Source organism: Agelaius tricolor, unplaced genomic scaffold (genome assembly GCF_023055355.1).
Source record: "Agelaius tricolor isolate 1412-34295 unplaced genomic scaffold, bAgeTri1.0.p SCAF_2, whole genome shotgun sequence".
Classification (NCBI taxonomy): domain Eukaryota; kingdom Metazoa; phylum Chordata; class Aves; order Passeriformes; family Icteridae; genus Agelaius; species Agelaius tricolor.
Window position 1 is genome coordinate 49,257,969 of NW_027269262.1, and position 22,258 is coordinate 49,280,226.

Here is a 22,258-nt window from a genome sequence, read left to right on the forward strand (position 1 = left end):
ACAAAAATTTTCTGTTTCTTACACATGTAAGCTCCTTGTTGTGAGGACAGTGCAGCATCTGTAACCATTGCTCCATCCCACCCCTTCCCACCAAACAACTGACTAATTCAAAACGTGGATTTCTCATCTTCTCCATTCCTGGAGTCAAATATATGTCTTGTATTAATAATTGAATTCTGTAGTTTGTTGTACTGAGAGTAGGACTAGAGCAAATCATATACCAGATCACTTAGAGAGTTTTAGATACTCTTTTGTGAAAGGAAGGCATGGGGTCAAGTGTGGTGTTTGGGGTGCCTGGTCCTGCCTGTGCAGTTCCTGATCAGATGCTAGGCAGGGGTTGCTTGGTGACATATGGAAGACTGAACATGGGCAATGAGCTAAGAAATGTGATGAAACTGCTGCAGAATTTCTTTGAGGATTGTTCTGTGATGGTTGGCACACCAGGAGCCTGTTGAAAATATGAGAATTTCATGTTGCATAATTAAAGGAACCAGTGAAATAGACCATACAGTCAGTGAGAAAGATGAACCCCCTGTCCTTTAAAAAGTCTGAAAATGGATCATCAGAGTGGAAATGCATTTTTTTTTTTCACACAATTTCTTTCAGAGAGAGCATGAAGTACTTTCTAACTGTCTTGTGGACACTTTTGTTTAGAGAAGTTACAGTCCCTTCCTGGTTTTGTTTGCAAGCATTTCCTAAGTTCTTTATTCTAAGAAGTAGATACAAGACAAAGAGATTACAAAAATGTCTTGTCTGACAACAACTCTTAATTTTAAAAATTCTTCTGGGACATTATTTTTAATGCTAAACTGAAGACTGAAGCAGCAGTTTTAACCAAGTACTGTAAGGTTTATTATCAAGTACTGTAAGGTTTTTTTTTTGTTATCAAGTACTGTAAGGTTTTTAAGACATACTGCTCACTTGTGGAAGAGTTACAAATTTCATTACCTGGCAAAAGAAAAAAAGAAAAGAAGGATGATAGAATTAATTTATAGCCAAAGTACAATTGCCTGTCATAAAAATATGTCAACAAAACTAAAATATTACCAGGAAAGGGTGGATAGTGGCTTTTATCTTTTTGGCCACTCTGTTTTAATATCTTTTTACTTTCCTGGTTTGGTTTTATTATTCTGAAAATGAATCAAGAGTACAGCTTAACACAGGTTAGTCGTTAGAGCATTAGAGTTTCCCACAAGGTAGTATCAGAATGATTTTTTTTTTCTTTGTGTCTCAAACATAAATGAGTAGACTAAGATATCTGCTCTCTGATTGGGGTATTTCATTAGCTGAGTATCTTCTGAAGAACTGCTTGGTGGTTTCAGTGTCAGTCATTTCCTCTAAATGTTCTGCATGCGTCTGGAAATCTTCCATGCTTAAATATGAAAAGCCACGTTCTTAAAATCTTAACTTTTAAAAGTGAAAATAATTGTTTTTCTTACAGCAGAATACCAATTCTGGAGTGTTAGTAATTTCTTCATATTGCAGGTAATTCAGGGTGGTAGTTCTACTGTTCTGTATGTGTTTAATGTGGGGGAAAGAAGGATGATAAAGATGAGACATTTACTTGTGAATCCTTTTGGAGTCTTCATCTTTGCTATACATTTATTTCCTAGCATGTCTATTTCAGTAAAACATGGAAGTAGTTTAGTAGCTACTTCAATTTTTCTAGCTAGACATGTTCTATCTAGACTGATTGAATCCTTGTCATAGCTCATAGCCACACACAGAGGAAAATTCTGCTAAAAGCTCATAAAGTTGATCTCCTATCGAACTTCACTTTGTATGTCTAGATGTCTTGCAACACACAGGCTTTCCAAGCATGTTGTGGAGGAATTGGGTATTTAAGATTTCAAGAAATCAAGTTAGATCTAAGATCCAATAATAAATTTTGAGGGAGGGAGGGGGAATACAATTAGGCAGCTATATACTCCAGGAAAGCACTCTGAGATTTAAGCCACGTGGCAAGGTCAGCTGGCTCTCTTGAACAACAGTGAAACTGCTGAATTTTGTTTTGGGCTTCAGTATGGCTAGCAGAAGAAAAGCCACTGGTATTACTTAGTAATAGTGCCACAGTGTGTTTTCTGCAGTACCTAGACATGAAATAAAGCTAAACCGGTGATGGATGCACATGCTATGAAGATATTTGCATGGATAATAAGGTTTTGCATTTTTGTACTACTGACATTCAAACATTCAGTAAAAACCCTTGGCAAATGCTAATGAATTTGTTCCCACAACCGAAGCAAAGACATGACAGCCAACATTTTTCAAATTTAAGCATTTAAAATTAGACAGCAAAGTGTTTTTAGAACCCATGATAAAAATGATCAGATTTTTACAACTGTAGAATACGTACAGCTCTCTGCAAGTGGCTTCATTACTCATACAAAATATAAGAATTTGTGGAAGACACATGGTTTTTCCCAGCAATGTGGAAAGAAAAGCCTCATCCTGTTAAAGTTAATTGCCAAACTCTCATTCTCATTCAGGGAGTCTGTATTTAGTTCCTGGGTTCTGGGGAAACAGCAGCCACTGGCGATGTGTTGCTGAAGCTGCTGCTAAGAGTTTTGAAACTGATTTCAGTGAGAGTTTTGAACTTTTCTCTGAGGATTGGATCATTACAGGTAACTGCTCTGGTAAGTCACTGTATGTATACTTATTTACATCGTATCAGTTTTCAGCCACAGAGTGCACAAAAAGGAGAACAGCAACAACGAAGTCGACCATGCCTTTCCTCAGCAAAAAGTATCAATGTATAAATAGGGAGGGACCAACGGCTTGCTGAATTGCAACAATGTCAGATAAACAAGGATGAAATTTAAAAGTAGTTTAAATTCTCATTATGATATGTACACAGGTTGGAGAAAAAAAAATTAGAAAAAGTCGTATATAATGCTAGCAAGCAAAACACATCAGGAAGGGAGGGAGGGAAGCAAGAGGGGAACCTCAAATCAGCCCTCCTGACCTCCATAGATAAGGATCATGTTGCTTAAAGAAGAACTTGCATTTTAAAATACGAGCATGAAAAAGCAGTATATTTCTTAACAAGAACTCTGCTGGAGTTCTGCTTTAAGAGAACCTTAGGAAAACTATCCAGTATCAAAAGCTTATTTTTTCCCCTCCTGAGAAAAATTTTTTTGGGTGCTTATTGGATTTTTGACCCATCCTATTTTAACTCCTTATGAATCTCAACCTTTTGGATAACTTTGGCAGACACAACTTCCTTCCCAGACTGACCTGACCTGGACACCCACCATGCACAACAGCACCGCCGAAATTCCGCACGCGGCTGAGACGCGTAACGAGACTTGGCCCAGCCAGTCGCCGAGCTCCGAGTTCTCCCTGGGTGTGTTGGTGCTGCTGGCTTTCCTCATGGTGTTGCTGTGTCTGCTGACCATCCTTGGCAACATGCTGGTGATCCTTGCTTTCATTATGGACAGGAACCTCAGGCATCGGAGTAACTATTTCTTTCTGAATCTTGCTGTTTCTGACTTTGCAGTGGGTAAGTGAGAGCTGTGGAGCCATGTGCCAATTGTGCTGTAGGACTCTTAGGAGAAGCACTGGTGTTTGTTTTCTGTGTGTTTTCTTCTGAGAGAACTATTTCCCAGCTGTGTCTGGGGGAAGGATGGGGAATGGTGGAAGCTGCATGAAGTGTTTTAGCAGGCTATTATTTTTTAGAAAATAAAGGATGCTTTGTTTAGTGTTTCAGGATAAAATACTACTATGGGAATTTTATGGACTAACAAAGAATGGGAGCTGTTTGTGAAGTGTTTTGGCTGAAATTTAGATAGTCTAATCAAATACAGCCTATATTGTCTGGCAGCTCTTGCATACATGATCAATATCTTCTCATTCAGTCTGCTATCACATAATACAGATCATCGCCTAACGTTTGTGACTAAATAGCAATGAATGCTATTTTTAAGCATTTTGCTGTACATGCTCTATGTAGAGTAATAACTTAGGAATATGTGTTTGTATAGGCAAATAAAAAATTACAAATAAAGCAATTTCTAAGAAGTTTGATGCTACATGTATATTTATACATAGGGACACAATTCTTTTGAAACTTGTATTGAGAAAAAGTACAATTAAAACAGTAGTGTGATGTTCAGTTGGAGACTGAACTATTGCAATATTCTGTGAATTGTTGGGTGTCTTTGCAAAAAGCCTTGGTTAAATTATTGTGTGTGTAGAATAATGGTTTTAAATAGTTTTGGCTGTTTAATGAAATCTGTTTTCTGACTTGTCATATCACAAAAAAAATTTTTAAGTACACTTTTAAGAAGTATAGTGAAAGAGCAGAAGAAACTTTTTTTAAAAACTTTTTTGCCAGTGCCAGAAGTTCTGTCAGGGGCACAGCTTCTTATAGTCCTATCCTTGTGATGTCCATATCTCCTTGCATAATGTTTTGATACCTCCCTGCATATGCTTGATGTCTTCTTCCAGCTTATTTCTCCCTTGCTGTGCTACAGAGCTCTTGCTGCCTGCTCTCCAGTTACAGTGCACTGGAAAAAAACAGAGCAGTGAGCACAAAACCAGTGGACAAACTGGCGTTCTGTCGTCTGATTCACCATCTGGCATCATACTGAACAAACACCAGCTCTAGCTGAGAACTACGAAGTAAATAACTTCTCTGCCAAAGAAGGAAATACAACTTACTTGGCATTACCTACTTTCCATAATTTTTTGTTTTGTGATATTATGTTTACCTGAATGTCTAGTTTTTAATTATAAATTTTGTTAAAAGGTATGCCTTTGTCTTAGTTTGACTTTAGAGTCAAACTGATTTGTATTTTTGTAGCTATATAATTTAGATTTGGGGTATGCCTAAATTATCCTTACTTACTTCTTGATCTAAATTGCTAAAAGCTTGCAGAATCATTTGCTTATTCTTTTAACATATCTAATCTAGCTGCTTTTGACATTTTTTTCTTTGTCTCTATGCTTCAGTCCTCTAGCTGGGTTTGAATAGAGATCTCTTGATTCTTAGTACAAGGAGAACAACAGGAAGATTTTTATGGAAATGGAAACTCTCAAGATACTCTGTTACAGGAGTACACACTATTAAGTAGTAAATCTAAAGTTCAAACCAAATTTTTTTTCCTGATGTGAATGTTAAAATCTATAATGTTTTACTCAAAAGATGTGATGCTAATTGCACTGTGAATGCAGTGATTCCATTTTGTTGCAGCCTTGATGCTGTTCACTGCATTTCTGCATCCCAGTTGACTGCACTGTTAGTTCTTCTTCAGCCTCCCAAGGCTGTGTTGTGATTCTGTGTAGGATGATCACCTCAAAATCCATTAAAAATGAGGTCATATTGGCACTTTCACAACATTTGGATTTAGCAGCCTAAATTTAGGTAGCAGTGGGTGTGGGTGGGTCACTCATGTGTTCCCACAGTCTGTTGAGTTCCCATAGATAATATCCTATCAGCTCACCCCTGAAAAGTGGTTATTATCAAGATTTAAGATGAGGCGAAAGGTTAGGCTGGGTGCATTTAATTAACTATGCTGTTCTTGTCAGCCTTTTGATCATATAGTTTTTAAAATTAGTCCAAAACTCGTATTTCTGTAAGAAGTTAACTTCTGAAACATTTTTTGACACCTATGCTTCTAAGAGGATAGAAACATGGCAATTTGTTATAGAAAACAGTGGATTTCATTGGGGGAAAGATGTTTTTGTTTGTTTGAATTTCAGCAGATAGCACAGAAGAATGTTTACTTCAGCAGGGAGAGTAGTCAGCTGCTCCTTCTTTTAGCAGGTGGTGTTAATTGGAGAGGTAAAAATGATACATAATAAACGTGATACACCTTTCAGAGGGGTATTAATTATAAGAATGTGACTAGTACCTAGTTTGTAGTAAAGGTTCTTTGGTTGCAGGATAATACAAAGCCATCTATGTGGCAATTCCAGCCAGTATTGATCAATCTTTTATCAGATACTTCTCTGCTCTCATGCAGTGCATTTGGTGTCTTTTCACAGGTGTGTTCTGTATGCCGTTGTACATCCCTTACGCCCTGACAGGGACATGGCACTTGGGAAGGAGCCTGTGCAAGCTCTGGCTGGTCATGGACTATCTCCTCTGCACAGCATCAGTGTTTAACATCGTCCTTATCAGCTACGACCGTTTCCTGTCAGTTACAAAAGCTGTAAGGCTAGCATTTCTATTTATTGCTTTATATATGTTGGGATTTCTATAAAACTCAGAGCGTTTCACAGTTGGAACTTTGAGCTAAATGGTGCTTTGTTATTGGTACCATTTTTTAATAGAAAAATGATGGTGCTTCAATGTTGTATTAGGACTTAGGACATTGCCTTGCTATGATTTCAATGTTACCTTTGTGCCACCTGCACTAGAAGTTATTTAATTACGCTAGGCAGGATATGGGAAGGTTCAGGTGGGAAAGAGACAGCAGGCATGTGGAGAACTTGGGCTTTGGCCATTAGAAGAGTTGGTGGTGATGAAAACTAGGTTGAGTCAAGGATGTGCTTAGGCTTGGATAGATTTTGTAAGAAGAGCATTTGGAGAGACAATGAGATGGACTGAGTGAAGATCAGAGGGGATCTGAATTACTGCAGGGGGTGATTGACATATGCTGACAATGAGCAGTTGAGTGGAAACTGATCCCTTGAAGCAAAAAGAAGAATGAATCAAAATATGTGGAGAGGTAAGAGATGTTTCTTGAACATTGTCGTTCTTTTGTTTCAGAAGATATCTCAGGAATCAAGTAAGAAATATTATCATTCACCATTTCTAAGCTCTGCTTGGTGCTTGGTCATAGAATCTGAGAATGGTTTGGAAGAGACCTTAAAGATTATCTGGTTCCAACTCCCTGCCATGGGCAAGGACACCTTCCACTAGACCAGGTTTCTCGGAGCTCCATCCAGCCTGGCCTTGAACTCTTTCAGGGATGGGGCATCCACAATGTCTCTGGTCAGCCTGCTCCAGTGCCTCACCATCCTCACAGTAAAGAATTTCTTTCTAATATCTTGTACCTACTCTCTTTTGGTTTAAAGCCATTGCCCCTTGTCCTATCTCTGCTTGCCCTTCAGATCCTGGAAGGCTGCAGTCAGGTCACCCCAAAGCCTTCTCTTCTCCTGGCTGATGAGCCTGCTTGCTTCAATGACATGTTTCATATTAGACTGGGAGGTTCTCATTTGGGAGATGCTGATGCAATACCTAATCACTTTCTCTTCTTCCTTAGTGGTGTGGTTTTTTACAGTTGGTTTTTGCTAGTTTGTTGGTTTTGGTTTTTGGCTTTTTGGGTTTTTTTAAGCTGAAAAGTGTAAGAATCCCTGTATTTAAGACATTAACGAAGCTGCAGAGCTCAGAATAAGAATAATGTAAATTAAAAGGGCCTCTGTAACCTAGTTGAGATCCACGTTCTTGTGCCATTGCTGATGGTCTTCATTTACATGATCACATTCTGGTTTTCTTCTTTAGCGCATTAGGATGGAGTGACTCTAGGAACGTGTAACAGGGCTGTCATGCAAAGAAAAGACACCATGCTTCCTCATAGACTTGGGAGCTGCCTCTGCCTCTGCTGCAAAGCTAGCCTGTGGCCAGGTTCCAGTCACTCCAGACTTAATAATTTGTGAAGCTGTGCCCAGCTTCCTGTTTTCTGCCTCTAAATTGAGCTGCTTGTCTTGCACAGAGTGGCAAATTCATTACTGCAGACCTGGAGCTGTGCATGGAGTTAATATGATGCTTTAAGATGTAGAGGAGTCTGAATCTTCAGGCTACACATATTTAAAACAGAGAATCCAAACCAATGTGCATAACCCTGAGCTACTGCTCTGATACTTGCTGGTGAAATAGGGACAATGCCCTTTGTGTGCTGTGTGGCTGTGAAGGTGCCATTCATTATTACTTGTGTATCATGCAGATGCTTTTCTAATGAGCAGTATAGGAAGCTGATGAGAAAGGCGGCAGTTCTGAGGAAAGCCTGAGATGCCAAATGTTGAACAGTATAGAGGAAATAAAATTATCCAGCTCTTCATTAACTTATCTTCTTATGCTATGAAAGATGGAGGGGACCAAGAGTATTTGGATGAGCTATTACAGGGTGGGCTTAGCTCTTGTATTTCCTAACCCTGGATGATTTTATTTTAATTCTTAATGTGCTGTCTGGGTAGACATAAAAGCATCAAGATATTCAGTAGTGGAATGAACTGTTTACAAGGTAAGGCTAACATTAAAATAGAGTGATGCAATAAGTCTGGGGGTGTTATAGTATATATCTGGGATTTTTCTGCTATGGCAAGAGGAAACAGTATGAAAAATTATATTGTCTGGTGTTTGCAGTCTCACATGGCAACCTGTCTAATATAGAAGGCTTCTTCTTTTGCTGGGCACGTAGGAACTCCCACAGCTGCTTTCACTCTCTGCTGAGACTGGGCTGATGAATCATAAACCAATTTCTTACCAATTCCTTATTGCTGCTTTACTCTTGGTGGAAACAAGCTATGTCCTTTCATACCTGGAAGCCAAATGAAAATTTAGCCATCATAATTTCTGCTCCTCTCCTATGTCCAGTATTAAAATAAATCAGAGGACTGCAACGTAAGGAGAACAAGACTAGCAGTTTCTTAGAACCTTACATAGTGAGGACATTCTAGGTATCTGGGGAAATACAGAACAAATACTATTTTTGGCTTGATTACGCATGGTTTTTTGACATAATTTCTCCCAAAATGTTGTCTGAATATGTGACATGTCCTTTTCCCCTTGCAGGTATCTTACAGAGCCCAGCAGGGAATAACATCCAACCCTGCCATCAAGATGGTGGCCATCTGGCTACTTGCCTTCCTCCTGTACTGCCCAGCCGTCCTGTTTTGGGAGCACGTGGCCGGACACAGCGTGGTACCGGTGGATCAGTGCTACGCCGAGTTCTTCTACAACTGGTACTTCCTCCTGTGTGCATCCACCCTGGAGTTCTTTGTGCCCCTGCTCCTGGTGACCTACTTCAACGTGCACATCTTCCACAACATCCAGCGGCGGCAGCGGCGCGGCAGCGTGCAGGACGGTGAGCCTCCCAGGAGCAGCAGCCTGTCCTGGATGTTCTGTGGCTTGCCAAGGCCAGGGGCATCATCTCCTTCATCAGAAGCAGAGGACAGTGTTTCATCACTAACGAGGTCATGGAGACCAGTAGCGGTGGCTAATGGTCCATCTCGAACAGAAACCAGTTCTACGGCTCTCAAAAGGAACTTTTCTGCTTCTTTCTGTTCAAGATCTGGATCAAAACTGCAACAGGACAAGAAAATAGCGAAGTCTCTTGCCATAATTGTCTGTGTGTTTGCCATTTGCTGGGCCCCATACTCTTTATTAATGATTATCCATGGGGCCTGCCAAGGAAAGTGCATCCATAAGTCCCTCTATGAAGCAACCTTTTGGCTTTTGTGGATCAATTCCTCTTTGAACCCATTTCTTTATCCTCTCTGTCATATGAGGTTTCGAATGGCTTTTCTGAAGATATTATGTCCCAAAAAGTTTGCAGCATTGAGATCTGGTAACACGCCTTCTATTTAGAGGGGTAAAAGGAATGTCTTACAGATAAGGCTCCTCTGTTATTGAGTGATACCCTTTCATATGTATCGTTGGCATTAATAGAGAAAGAAAACATTTGTTTACTAAATGTTTTCTTTGGCATTGTTTAAGAGTGCAGCAGAGTTATGTAGTTGCCCTGATATTGCTAATTTTCAGGATTTCATTTTTGGTTTTACTGGTATGGTCCTAGATTATTTATCCTCTAGTGCATTGAAAAGAATAATAAGCTTTGCTGGATGTCCTCTTGGTTTGTGAGTGTGAGGTATATTTTTTTCTTTCTCTTTTCTTTTTTCTTTGCTTTGTTTAATACATAGAGCTGGCACTGTGAAAGAGCTCTGCTCTTCCTGTCTCCATAGAGAGTCACTAGAGGGAGATACCTGACAATGTATGTGTTGCATTAAAATTTATGTTCTATTTATGAATCTAAAGCTACCAGTGAAGAAGCAATACTACTACATTTTTAAAAGATTGTAAAAAAACTCACAGAAGCAGTATATTTTCATTTCATAAACTATTATGAAGACAAGAGAGTGCCCTCTCCTTGTTATAATCCCTACAGTGAACAATACACAAGTGAATGGATTGCCTAACCTGCCATATCTGTCCTTTTCAAGTTTTAATGTAGCTCATACCTGGCATTGCAGGACAAAGTACATGTAAGTTAGTAATTCTGAATGATTTTCAGAGAATGAAATTTTCCATGCTATGAGAATTTTGTGCCTGGTTATCAAAAGTGTCAGACACAAATGGCTGTTAGTCTTGTCACCCATGTCTTGTCACCCATACTGTTTTTTCACCTGACAGTGGCTGCCCCTTTAGTCATCTTAAATGACATTTAGTGCCAGATCTGTGCACTATGTGATTACCTGAAAGATAGGCCAGGCTTGGGCATGTGATCACATTCCTGTTGAATTAGCGGAGTAAGCAATGCTAAGTTCATACTGGATTTATGATTTTGGCTGTCTGTGCAAAAATAGACAATAGCCTCTAGAGTATAAAGCTTTGCAAGTGCAAAGATATTCCATCAAAATGTCTGGGACAAATTTGATCTGACAGAGTGATTTTTATACTAGATCAGTGCTTTGTGTCCTGTTACTGTGACATTATATGGATTTTCTCTGCCACAGAACAAATATCAAACTTGATTTTTTCAATTAGGGAGCAAGGGCCATATTCACTGCTTGAGAATTAAGTTTACAGAGGTCTGGAAGCTGATACAGAGATATCTTAAGCAGTTCTTAACAAACAAATGTCCAGTGCTGAAAGGAGTGAGTAGATGTCTTGGAGGAAGCAATGGAGCTTGATTACACCCCATTCCATGTGCCAAACTTTCTTACCATGTGTTGAGTGTTGCAACTCACCCAGAAGGCTTTCATGGATGGGTAAGTGAGAGTCACTGGCTACATTTTTTTCTCTCCTTTTGTGTAATTTTATTCCTCTTTGTTTATAAATATAATAATGTATGAAATATGGAAAGAGAAATCTGATGCACAGAACAATGAAGAGCAGTAGTGAATTTAAACAGTTTTTGATCTAATTTGAAATTGGCTGTAGGAGTGTTGCCATAACAAAGTGCTCCTTTGCAAACACAATTCAAATGCATGGAAGCAGCCTAATTATAGCACAAAAGTTGATGGCTTTGAAGAGCTAGAATGTCTTTCTGTTCAGAGGTCTGGAACTGAAGACTTCTCTTGCCAGTTTTCACACTGCTGGAAGATTATCTTTCACCATTCATTCTCGCTATGCTTCCTTGCCTCACGTGGATCATGTTATGGATTGTGAGCCTGATGGCTAAGAGAGGTGCAGCTTCAGGAGGAGGTCATTGATTCAGCACAGCTGTTTTTACTGTCATGAGCTGTGGTGCTGGCATAGATTTTGTGGGGTTTGTTTTTCTGTGATGCTTAAAAAAATCTAAACACACACACACAGAGTTAAAACATTTATAGAAGAGCTGGTGTACTAAACATCTGTTAAATAGAGAAATTGAAGATGGGCCCAAGATAGAAATGTATTTGGGTTGTCTGCTTTCTATCCCTATGCTTTTAGTATAAAAATTCAGTTTGCATTTTGTGCTTAAAGAATGTATGGTTCATTTTGGAAAAATAACCTACCAAATTATTGACTAGATAAACTAGATAATCCACATTTTGCAGTGCTGGAAAACTAGTTAGTCGGGGAATTTGCCAGGCAGCACAATCTGCAGCGAACTTGAAACAACATAGCATGGTGAAGCTACTAGAGATCAGTGTTTTTTAGAGTCTGTTTTACACACACAGTGTTCAAACTGTTTTCTCACAACATTCCTTTGTATTATATGAATTTGTTGTTGAAAATTTTGCTTAGTGCTTCCAGGGTAAGTCAAGCACTGGGTTGCTGTGCCCACCCTGTCTTGGTCAGGGTGGCATCATAAATATTCTCCTTTGTAAATCACAAATCAGATATTTTTCAGGGTTATGGTAAGATACTTATTCAGCATTTGTTCTTATGCCCCCATTCAAGTGGATGTTTCTTGACAAAGGGTTTTCTAACCGAAATCTCTCTAACCAGTCACTCATCCATTTCACTATGTCATGTCCTTGAATTTTCTTCTGTCTTTGCAGATGTTCAGTAGGCCTTCTAAATACATGGTGACAGTAGCTATATGAGCTTCAACTCAAACCACACCAGTTTTTTTCTAATCTGACACTCTCAGATTTAAAAGAAAAAAACCACTCAATAAATAAAAGTACATGTTGAAAGAAATTGTGTTATCTTTTTTTTGTTTATTTCTGAAACAAACATTGAACCCTAATGGTTCTCCTAATGTCCATGTCCTTTATTTTCCAAAGGAAATACCGCATAGATTTCCCCCTGAGTGTCACACAGAGCTATGATTAAAACTTCAACATTTGATTTATTTCCTAGTTATAAAAGCAAATTATTACATTCCCCTTGTCCACTAATCCAGTAATTTTATCAAAGAAGACAACCAAGTTGCTCAGGCATGATTTACCCTTGGTAAGTCCATGCTGACTGTTCCCAGTCACCATCTCCTCCCCCAGGTCCTCAGAAATACCTTTCAAAGGGACTCACTCCATTATTTTCCCAAGGACTAAAGACAATCTGACCTTTTGTCCTTGTGGCAGCATTTGAAAATCATTGCAACATTTGCCTTTCTTCAGTTGTTGGGAATCTCCCTTTATCTCCAAGACCATTCTGAGAGGACAGAAAGTGGCCTTGCAAAGGTGGTAGCTGGTTCTCTTGATAGCACAGTGGATGGTTCCATGGACTTTTATGGGTCAAGTCCCCTCAAGTAATCCTGCTTTATTCTTACCTGCTCATGACAGTTCTCTTCCTTGAACTCATTCACTAAGCTTGGAGGAAAGGGAGACCTAGTTAGTGAGGAATGAAGCTAAGGAAGCACTGGGTACCTCAGCCTTATCTGCACCTGCTGTCACTGTCACCCAGCAAGCTACCAATATTTTTTTTATTCACCATTTTGCTGTTAATGGGGTGGCTGAAGTTCTTCATGTTGTCCTTGATGTCCTTTACAAACATCAACTATAGGCAAGATTTTGTTTTCCTAACATCATTCTCATGTGGCCAGACAACATTTCTAAATATCTCCTTTGTGTTCTGTCCCTCCTTCAAACTCTTTCATGTTGCCTTTTCACATTGTAGTCTCCAGGGTTAGCCACTGTCATGATACATCTGCTTGTTTTCTTGAGACCAGGGATAGACTATTCTTATGCATGGAGGTTGCTGTCCTTAGAGGCCTGCAGCTTCCTTGAGCTCCTTGTCTTTTGGATCTGCTCCCATGGGATTCCCACTAACACTTTCCTAAATCTGCTCACCTGGAGCCCATGGTCAGCACTGCTGCTCTCCTTCCTCATCCCCTTTAGGATCTTGGGTTCCACTACCTCATCATCACTTCGTCTGAGTCTGGCACTGACAGCACATCCCCACACAGCTCCTCTTTACCACTGAGCAGGTGTTTCAGCTGTGCATCACCCCCATTAGCTCATGCAGGACTTGTGTCTGAAAGTTCCCCCTGACAGCCTCCAGGAACCTTGTTCACTGCTAGCACCTGATGTGTTGTACTTCCAGCAGATGCCATAAACGCTAAAGTCCTAAATAAGAAGCAGGTTTTGTGATCAGAAGCTTCCTTGAATTGCTTAAAGAAGGCTTCATCACCTCCCTCACACTGAGCTCTGCAATGTGCTCTCACCATAATAATGTCACCCATGTCAAGTGTGGCTTGGTGACTGCACAGGAAGATCTAGTACTTCCCCTTTGCTTCCCAGGCTGCAGCTATGCACACACACCTGAGGCAGCTGTGTCTCGTTGCCACATTTTGCCATTCCTGAGGTTTCATTTTTTCTGTTATGATACACCTTTTGCTTTAATGACTCTTTACAACAAAATTCCCTTTGTTCCTCTATATAGTAGCAGAGCACAGCATCTTTCCTCCCCACACTTTGCCCACCCTCTCTTTCCTTGTTTCTTGCCCTGTATCTTCCCAAGTACCTGGCATTATGGCTGCAGTTTGAAATGCTGGTCACTCAGTGTACTATGGTGCTATAGAGTCAATGAGCATCAGCCACAGTCATGGCCTACCAAATTCTGTGCACTGCTGTGGAGAGCTTTTTGGATAATTGGTTAGCTGAGAAAGGACATTTCGATGTGATACCGATGGATAAGGATAGGGGAAACAAGCTGGGAACTGAGCAACCAGTGTCCAATCACTGACAAAGGTCACAGTGACCTTCTCTGAAACGGGAAGACGGGGGAGAAAATCGCTTGCCAGAAAATGTAGTTATCTTAGGTAGAAAAGTTAGAAGAATGCAAACATAGAAGCAAAATAATTGTTAGAAGATAGAAGTAGGTGTGGTTGATCTAAGTGTGCTTTAACCAATAATGAGCTTAGCTTTTGCAATATGTATAAGCTTCATTAACACCAATATAAATGTGTGTGGGTTTTCAATAAACTTCGGGATTTGCTATTCATCGCATATGGTGTGTCGCATTTCTCCTGCCGTTCACGACACACTGCCACCAAAAAAAATGGAGTTGTGATGAGGAGGGGGTGTCTTTTCTCACACCTGAAAAGGGCTAAAGGCTTGGTACTTCATGGAGTTTGAGCATATCTAGGATTACTTGGAAGGCGCAGGATTAGGTGTGCCACACCATAAAGACCTCCATAGTCCAAGTATTTGGTTTGTTCTGCCCAGAACTTCTGGTTAGGGTGAGCTGAAGAGGTATTGGTGATGCTTCTGCTGTATGGACCTGTATTACAAATGCTCTTTAAGCAGCAACACTAAGAAATATATCTCTTTTATTAACTGTAAAATTTAAAAAGTGGTATAGCAGCAAGTGGAAAGGTGTCTACATTTCACTGTAAGGGAAATACAATTGTAATAATTTTAATCCTGTTCACCACTGTGGAGGTGAAAATGAGATATGGCTTCAGCACAATTTGATGCGCAAAACCACTCACACATTGCACATATGCAAACTGCTTGACTGTGAGAAGAGTTGTTCCATGTCCAGGAAAGAAATTAATTGTGAGGTGTCTTTTCTAAGGCCAGTAGGTGCATTCAAATCAAGAAATGTCAGAGAGCCCGGGTCTTGAGTTCTTGTGTTCCATTTTTTTGATATTGTGAATATTTTCTTTTTATGTTTCAGTATTAAGCCCAGTCTGTTAATAGACTTGTCTCAACCTTTTGGATAACTTTGGCAGACACAACTTCCTTCCCAGACTGACCTGACCTGGACACCCACCATGCACAACAGCACCGCCGAAATTCCGCACGCGGCTGAGACGCGTAACGAGACTTGGCCCAGCCAGTCGCCGAGCTCCGAGTTCTCCCTGGGTGTGTTGGTGCTGCTGGCTTTCCTCATGGTGTTGCTGTGTCTGCTGACCATCCTTGGCAACATGCTGGTGATCCTTGCTTTCATTATGGACAGGAACCTCAGGCATCGGAGTAACTATTTCTTTCTGAATCTTGCTGTTTCTGACTTTGCAGTGGGTAAGTGAGAGCTGTGGAGCCATGTGCCAATTGTGCTGTAGGACTCTTAGGAGAAGCACTGGTGTTTGTTTTCTGTGTGTTTTCTTCTGAGAGAACTATTTCCCAGCTGTGTCTGGGGGAAGGATGGGGAATGGTGGAAGCTGCATGAAGTGTTTTAATAGCCCAATATGTCTCAAAATATGTTATAATGAGAAATGCATTATTTTTCATATAAATACTTTTAATGTTGCTTCAAAAAAAAAAAGGAGTGACTATTATATGTGAATACTTCTTGAAGAGATTGTTTGCTGCAGTTTATGATTTACCATTGTCTTTCCAAATATAAGGTATTCATCACACACTTCAGAACAGCTGACACATATTTGACAGCTATGTGTGATACATCCAGGTAAATTAATTGCTTCTCTGCATAGTACAAATGGTTTATGAATGTTATTACACTACAGCAAGACACTTTATCACCAGGACTTTTTACTGGCTTCAGCCTAACACAGGCTATTGATCTGATGGGTTGTTTGATGCCAGTTTGACACCCTGCTGGCATCCCTCATCTGTATTCCTAATTGGTCCCCTCTCCCCATAGTGTCACTGTAGAACTCCAGGGAGTTTGTTGCTGGAGCTGCCATGGATCCAGTCCTGGCTGGTGATGCCAAGTGAGGTGACAGCGGAGTGAATGCCTTTTGCAGGCACTCCTCCATGGCTGAAGCCAGGGAAACAGCCCATTTGGCAGAGAAATCCTGAAAAAAACATAGTTCTGTGGCAGATGTGCCAGCAAATGTCTTGACTTGAGGCTGGCGAGGAGGTACTTCTGCACACAAAGGCTTTTTCTTCAGAATAGTCACAGAGACCAGTATGCACTGAACTGTGAGAAAGGAAATTGTGGCCACAGACATACTGCACTTCTGACAATACCATCCCCACAAAATGCTGTTCCTTTGTCAGTGCTGTGTAGGGGAAGTGTATTAGTTTAGCCTTTAAGGTTTTCCTTCATTTATACCATTTATAACATGTGTTGCCTTATTCTGGGACTTGCCCCATGGAGCAGAAAATGATGCATATGATGAAGCCTTTGCTTTCCTGCTGAGGCAGACAATTTGCTGGAGCTGCTATTTCATTGCTCAGATCTTCTGCAAAAGTCTGTTTCTCCTCATATCTCATAGTTCAGTAAAAAGAGTTAAATATCTACCTTCAGCATCTGTTCTTTGAGGCTGGTGCCTCATGCATTCTTAAATCAGCCAAGAGGAAATGATTGCCATCAGTATGAGATTGGCCTATACAGATTGTAAATCTAAGATTTTGTCTCTGATATTGGCAGGAAGTGCTTTATTTTCTGAAATTGCGGTGGGGTTGGTTTTTTTTTTTTAAATTTATTAAAAGTCTGGAATATTTATGGAGATGTGACTCATGTCTTTTACATCCACCAATTAGTAAAAGTAAGAAGAGCTTCAAATATCAATGCTTAAAACCTGGGGTTTGCTTCTATATTTATATGTATAGCTAGAAGCAGTCATTACTTTTTGACATGGTGCCAAACATTGATCCCATTGAAGTTCATGAGAACATTAGCTGTTATCAGCAACCATGAAAAATGAGCATTTAGTACCACGGTGGTGCTGCTTGTATTTAAGGAATATGTTAAAATAAGCCATCAGTATTGAAAGTGCTGTGAGCATTTCCCTGTTGATAACAGTCTGGCAGCTCATTGCCCAGAGTTTTATTGTCAGTAGACCACATCATCCTGGATATGTTTAGTAACTTCTAAGATCTTGATGGACTTGTCAAGAAAGGAGCATTCTGGAGAGTTTTAAATGGATCTTGATGCAATATATAATTTTCTATTTGTCTCTGGTAGATCAGCACTTTCAGGAACATAGAATCAGCTATTGTACCACACTTTTGAAATAATGTTAGTGTTAAATGAAGAAGTTGCTTGCTTAAAAATAAAACACAAACATGATTTTCTTAATGAAGTACTTCACTGGAAGGTCTTTTGGACAAAACACAAATTTAACAAACCAAAATAGTTCTGGAGTTATTCTCAAGTAGAGAAGAAGCATGAGATTAAAACACTCCTTAAAAATGAGAGGTTCATACTTCTGCTGTGTCTGCTCTATCTCTGGTAGAACACCACACAGACTGCCCAATATGTTGTCTTCAGTTTACAAATGCTAACCAATTTTGCAGGAATAACTGCCATTGGCAACACCTGCAGATGTGTTTGAGGGAAAATTCTAATACAGATGAAAGAATAGAGGAAATAAAATGATGAGGTTACCTATCAGAATGCAACCACAGTGCATATATGCTGCAGCACTGATTTTATACCTTTAGAGTCTAAGTTGGTTAAACTTGGATTTTCTTTCTCAGTAAATCCTTCTTTGCTGAATTGCTTTCAGTTTATTCTCCGCAATCAGCATACATAAATCATACTAAGATCTAAGTCATAGAAAGTCACCATCAGATTCAATGAGAATTTAAGAACTTATGTATATAAATTACATACTCACCTTAATAGATTTGTTGATTTTTTTAACCCAGATACCAAAACAGTGTGTCTCTCTGCTTCCAGGAGTTTGCAGCCTATGAACCTCATGGTGTTTTTGTGGTTGCTGTCTGCAGGTGTGTTCTGCATGCCCCTCTACATCCCTTACAGCCTGACAGGGAAATGGCACTTGGGAAGAGGCATCTGCAAGCTCTGGCTGGTCATGGACTATCTCCTCTGCACAGCTTCAGTGTTTAACATTGTTCTTATCAGCTATGACCGTTTCCTGTCAGTTACTAAAGCTGTAAGTAACCTGTTTAGAGCTTCTCTGATTTTTTTCCTTGGATGGTTATGTTCACCAACTTTTGCCATGCTGATGAGTGTAAGCCCAAATTTAATGAAGATAATACCCCTCAAAAATATACTGGCATGTGGTGATTATTAGATATTTTGTAGCCAGATGGGGTGAATGTTCTACATTGGGCATGCTTCACTGCAGAGCCAGTCAACCAGGAGTTTTCTCACAATTTCTGCTGCAAGCTGCTGTCATGTTACTGCCTGAGGAAAAGTAGTCTAGGGAGTAAAAAGGGTAAGGAAGCCGACTGGTAAAAACAGGGCAGGGAAAGAAGAAATTCAGAGTAAACTGGATTTGGGTTTGGACCTAAAATCAGGCATGAAACTTAAATACAGTGGAACTAGGGCAGTAAAATAAAGGACACTGGGGAGGGTGTCTAGACCTGAGATGTGGTCAAAACTGATTCTGGATAAGACCAGGAGCAAGAGCAAACAGGCAGAAAGTAGAACAAAGGGCAGACTGCAATCACTGCCTCTAGATATGCAGCAATAAACTCCTCTTTGTGTCTGGAGAAGAATCCCAAACTTCAGACACATTCTGTCTCTGCTTTCTGCAGAGAATCCTGCATACCTGGTGTGAGCTTTATGTCTTGGGCCATGCTAGGGGTGGAGGCCAGCATTTCTCACCAGCCACTGTTAGCTCAGGTGGCAGGGGATGTCACAGAGAACTAAAGGTTCCAGCTCTTTTCTGTGTATGAGACTGTCAACAAAACTTCATGCAATAGAATTTCAGTCTTATTTGTGGTAATTAATTTAACTTTATGTAACTGCCTTCTTATTTTATTTTATTTTATTATTTATTTTATTTATTTAAGGAAAAAATCTTAGAAATCAAACACAAAAGTTTTTGGTGTGTAAGAAACTTTACGCTGGAAAGCCAAAGACACAGCATTTACGAATTGCAAAATTCACAGCACCTCTACAAATGCAATTATGACCTATGGACATTTGTATGATAGTTCTAGTGACATTAACTCAAACTTTTGTTATCAATTGGATGTCTAAGCTTGCAGAATTACACATTCCTCCTGTGAAAGGGATGAATCAGGATGTGAGCCACATTGTACCTATATGTTCTGCAACATATAGTGGAAAATATGTACTGGCCCTGGAGTGGATGTAGAAAGAAGAAAATGGGTGATTTTTTTAGTTTCATCAGCTGAGGGCTGTGGTGCAGGTGTGGTATCTATTCCTTCATCCTTATGAATTGTCTAGCAAGTAATTTTCTTATAGGTTAGATCTATGTGCCACCTTTTCTGTTGAGAACCGTGATACATACTGTTATTTGTTTGTAAAATGCTGTAAAAAGCAGTGCAGTTTCCAGTGAGTGGGATTCATGCTCCCCAACAGCTATAAAGTGCTAATTCCTCTGAAACTTCAGACCATAAGTGTCTCAAACAAGGCATACCAAATTACTAGGCACTGATGGATGACCATGTTTCATCCCCTGGACCTGGACCCGGACCCTGACATTAACAGTGTCAGGACCCTAATATTACAGTGACATTAACTTGTAGAGAGACAACCCTATGCTCTGTCAGCATCAATGAAATGAACGTGCTTGGGTGAGCTTCAGCTGATCAGCACAGCCACATCTCTGTATTACCAAGCACCTCTTGAGTTCGTCTCTGGCTGCTTCTCTTAGTCCCAAAATGGGGTCTCAACAAGTCTGAACTTTTAATGGTTTTTTTCCCTCGCAGATATCTTACAGAGCCCAGCAGGGAATAACATCCAACCCTGCCATCAAGATGGTGGCCATCTGGCTACTTGCCTTCCTCCTGTACTGCCCAGCCATCCTGTTTTGGGAGCACGTGGCCGGACACAGCGTGGTACCGGTGGATCAGTGCTACGCCGAGTTCTTCTACAACTGGTACTTCCTCCTGTGTGCATCCACCCTGGAGTTCTTTGTGCCCCTGCTCCTGGTGACCTACTTCAATGTGCACATCTTCCACAACATCCAGCGGCGGCAGCGGCGCGGCAGCGTGCAGGACGGTGAGCCTCCCAGGAGCAGCAGCCTGTCCTGGATGTTCTGTGGCTTGCCAAGGCCGGGGGCATCATCTCCTTCATCAGAAGCAGAGGACAGTGTTTCTTCTTCCATGAGACCAAAGAAAGAGTCTTTGGGAACTGACTGCTCATCTCCATCCACAGACAATTCTGTAACCCCAGGAAATGACTTTTCTGCTTCTTTCTGTGCAAAGACCAGATCAAAACTGCAATGGGACAAGAAAATAGCGAAGTCTCTTGCCATAATTGTCTGTGTGTTTGCCATTTGCTGGGCCCCATACTCTTTATTAATGATTATCCGTGGGCCCTGCCAGGGAACTTGTGTCCATAACTTCCTGTATGAAGCAACCTTTTGGCTTTTGTGGATCAATTCTTCATTGAACCCATTTCTTTATCCTCTCTGTCATGTTAAATTTCGAATGGCTTTTCTGAAAATACTATGTCCCAAAAAGTTTGCAACATTGAGATCAGGTTCTTTTTAGAGGTCCAAGAGGAGCTGGATGAGGGATGTAGATAGCCACTGTTTGAAATTAGATTTTGTCTTTTCCAGGAGATTAAACTAGTTGGAGAATTTAAATAAGCCTTCTGTGAAATGTCCTCCTGCAGACAAATGTGCATGGCCAAGGTTTGGGTACTTTTCCCAGCTATTTGAATTGGTCAGTTAAAGGCTATTGCCTCTGTCTGACTTTCCCAAGTAGTCTATCCACATTATCTTAATTTTGATTGCTGAAAATGTTATCTTCAATTGCAGTACCTCTTATATTTGTGTTCACAGGTGATAATAAAGTAAAAAACACAATAAAGTTGTATATTACCCTTAGGGTCAATAGTGTTCTAAAGTTGCTATCTTCTCTGTTCTATTTATTTTGAACAATTTGCATTCAGAACCTGATTTTTGTCTATATGAAACACCCAATGAAGTTATGATTTTTGTTGCCAGGCACATAGCAGGATTAATTCCTTTCACTAAAGGATTTTGGGCATCAGAAGCAAATAGGAGCTACTTTCAAAAACCTGGATGTATGTGTTCTCTGCAGAAGGGCATTGCTCACTATCTTTGCTCAGATGCAAGCAGTAGAGAATTCAGGTGTGTAAAGCATTTATGTGGATGTCCAACTATTCTGCAAGAAACCAGCCTTCTTCAGATGTAGTTTTGAGAGATCACAGAAAGAGAAGTGTTTGTTCTTACTCCTTGGGGGGAAAAATCCAATTCTGTTTCTGTTACAAGCCCTCAGCTGGAGGCTGTGATAAATGGTATATTTCTTACACACTGTGTAAGGCTGTGTTTGTTTTTCTGCATGAGCCAGGAAAATGGCTGACCTGGATGCTGCCTGTAGTATGTGTGCCTGAGACAGCTTGGAGGTGATCTTCTTTCAATACACACTTTCCATACTGTTAAGGACTATTTACTTGTATGGCTCTAGAACTACCAGGTATTAACTTCCTTAATAAATAAACAGGTGTAACTTTAAAATGTAAATAATTTCTTTTCATCACATGGTCAGTAATTATAAGTCTAGGAAATAAATGGAAGAATGAAAACTAAAGAAATGTGAGAGGTATTTGGTGTCCATTTTATCTTATGGGTTTTTTTTGGTGTATATTTGTATAGTATATTAGTATATTTTGCTTAACAGCTTTCTGAATGTTCTTCTAGGCTGAACTACTATTTAATCACCATTATATGTTTTGTTATGCTATATGATAATTTATACTCTTCTACTTATACAAATTAAACATGTATTCAGCAATGTAAAAAGTAATGTCTCTCAAATATGAGATGAGAACTGTAATATTCAATACAAACTGCTTTGAAGAGTGGCTTTTTGCATTTGTTTTAAGATTTTGGCCAGTGAG

The 22,258-nt window shown here is 40.0% G+C and overlaps 2 protein-coding genes across 4 annotated transcripts; both read left to right on the forward strand.

Moving 5' to 3' along the window:
• Positions 1 to 102: 102 nt before the first annotated feature.
• Positions 103 to 12,295, forward strand: LOC139585578 (histamine H3 receptor-like). Its single transcript, XM_071418373.1, has 4 exons — positions 103 to 2,636; positions 3,214 to 3,502; positions 5,989 to 6,155; positions 8,741 to 12,295. The coding sequence occupies exons 2-4, from the start codon at positions 3,256 to 3,258 to the stop codon at positions 9,533 to 9,535; spliced, it is 1,209 nt and encodes a 402-aa protein (XP_071274474.1). The 5' UTR covers positions 103 to 2,636; positions 3,214 to 3,255; the 3' UTR covers positions 9,536 to 12,295.
• Positions 10,803 to 21,957, forward strand: LOC139585588 (histamine H3 receptor-like). Of its 3 annotated transcripts, none has more exons than XM_071418395.1 (4): positions 10,803 to 10,935; positions 15,273 to 15,561; positions 18,181 to 18,347; positions 20,098 to 21,957. In XM_071418395.1, exons 2-4 carry the CDS (start codon positions 15,315 to 15,317, stop codon positions 20,881 to 20,883), a joined length of 1,200 nt encoding a protein of 399 aa, XP_071274496.1. In that variant the 5' UTR covers positions 10,803 to 10,935; positions 15,273 to 15,314; the 3' UTR covers positions 20,884 to 21,957. The 3 variants fall into 3 exon arrangements, with proteins under 3 accessions (XP_071274496.1, XP_071274490.1, XP_071274485.1); XM_071418389.1 differs by having other exon boundaries at positions 10,874 to 10,935; positions 15,218 to 15,561; XM_071418384.1 differs by lacking the exon at positions 10,803 to 10,935 and having other exon boundaries at positions 12,436 to 15,561.
• Positions 21,958 to 22,258: the final 301 nt, after the last annotated feature.

What these genes read in the sequence shown, in the direction of transcription:
- LOC139585588 (XM_071418395.1), top strand. Translation starts at nt 15,315, where the DNA reads ATGCACAACAGCACCGCCGAAATTCCGCACGCGGCTGAGACGCGTAAC. An exon ending in TGTTTCTGACTTTGCAGTGG is followed by an intron (nt 15,562 to 18,180) that starts GTAAGTGAGAGC and finishes TGCTGTCTGCAG; the next exon opens with GTGTGTTCTGCATGCCCCTC. An exon ending in TCCTGTCAGTTACTAAAGCT is followed by an intron (nt 18,348 to 20,097) that starts GTAAGTAACCTG and finishes TTTCCCTCGCAG; the next exon opens with ATATCTTACAGAGCCCAGCA.
- LOC139585578 (XM_071418373.1), top strand. Translation starts at nt 3,256, where the DNA reads ATGCACAACAGCACCGCCGAAATTCCGCACGCGGCTGAGACGCGTAAC. An exon ending in TGTTTCTGACTTTGCAGTGG is followed by an intron (nt 3,503 to 5,988) that starts GTAAGTGAGAGC and finishes GTCTTTTCACAG; the next exon opens with GTGTGTTCTGTATGCCGTTG. An exon ending in TCCTGTCAGTTACAAAAGCT is followed by an intron (nt 6,156 to 8,740) that starts GTAAGGCTAGCA and finishes TTCCCCTTGCAG; the next exon opens with GTATCTTACAGAGCCCAGCA.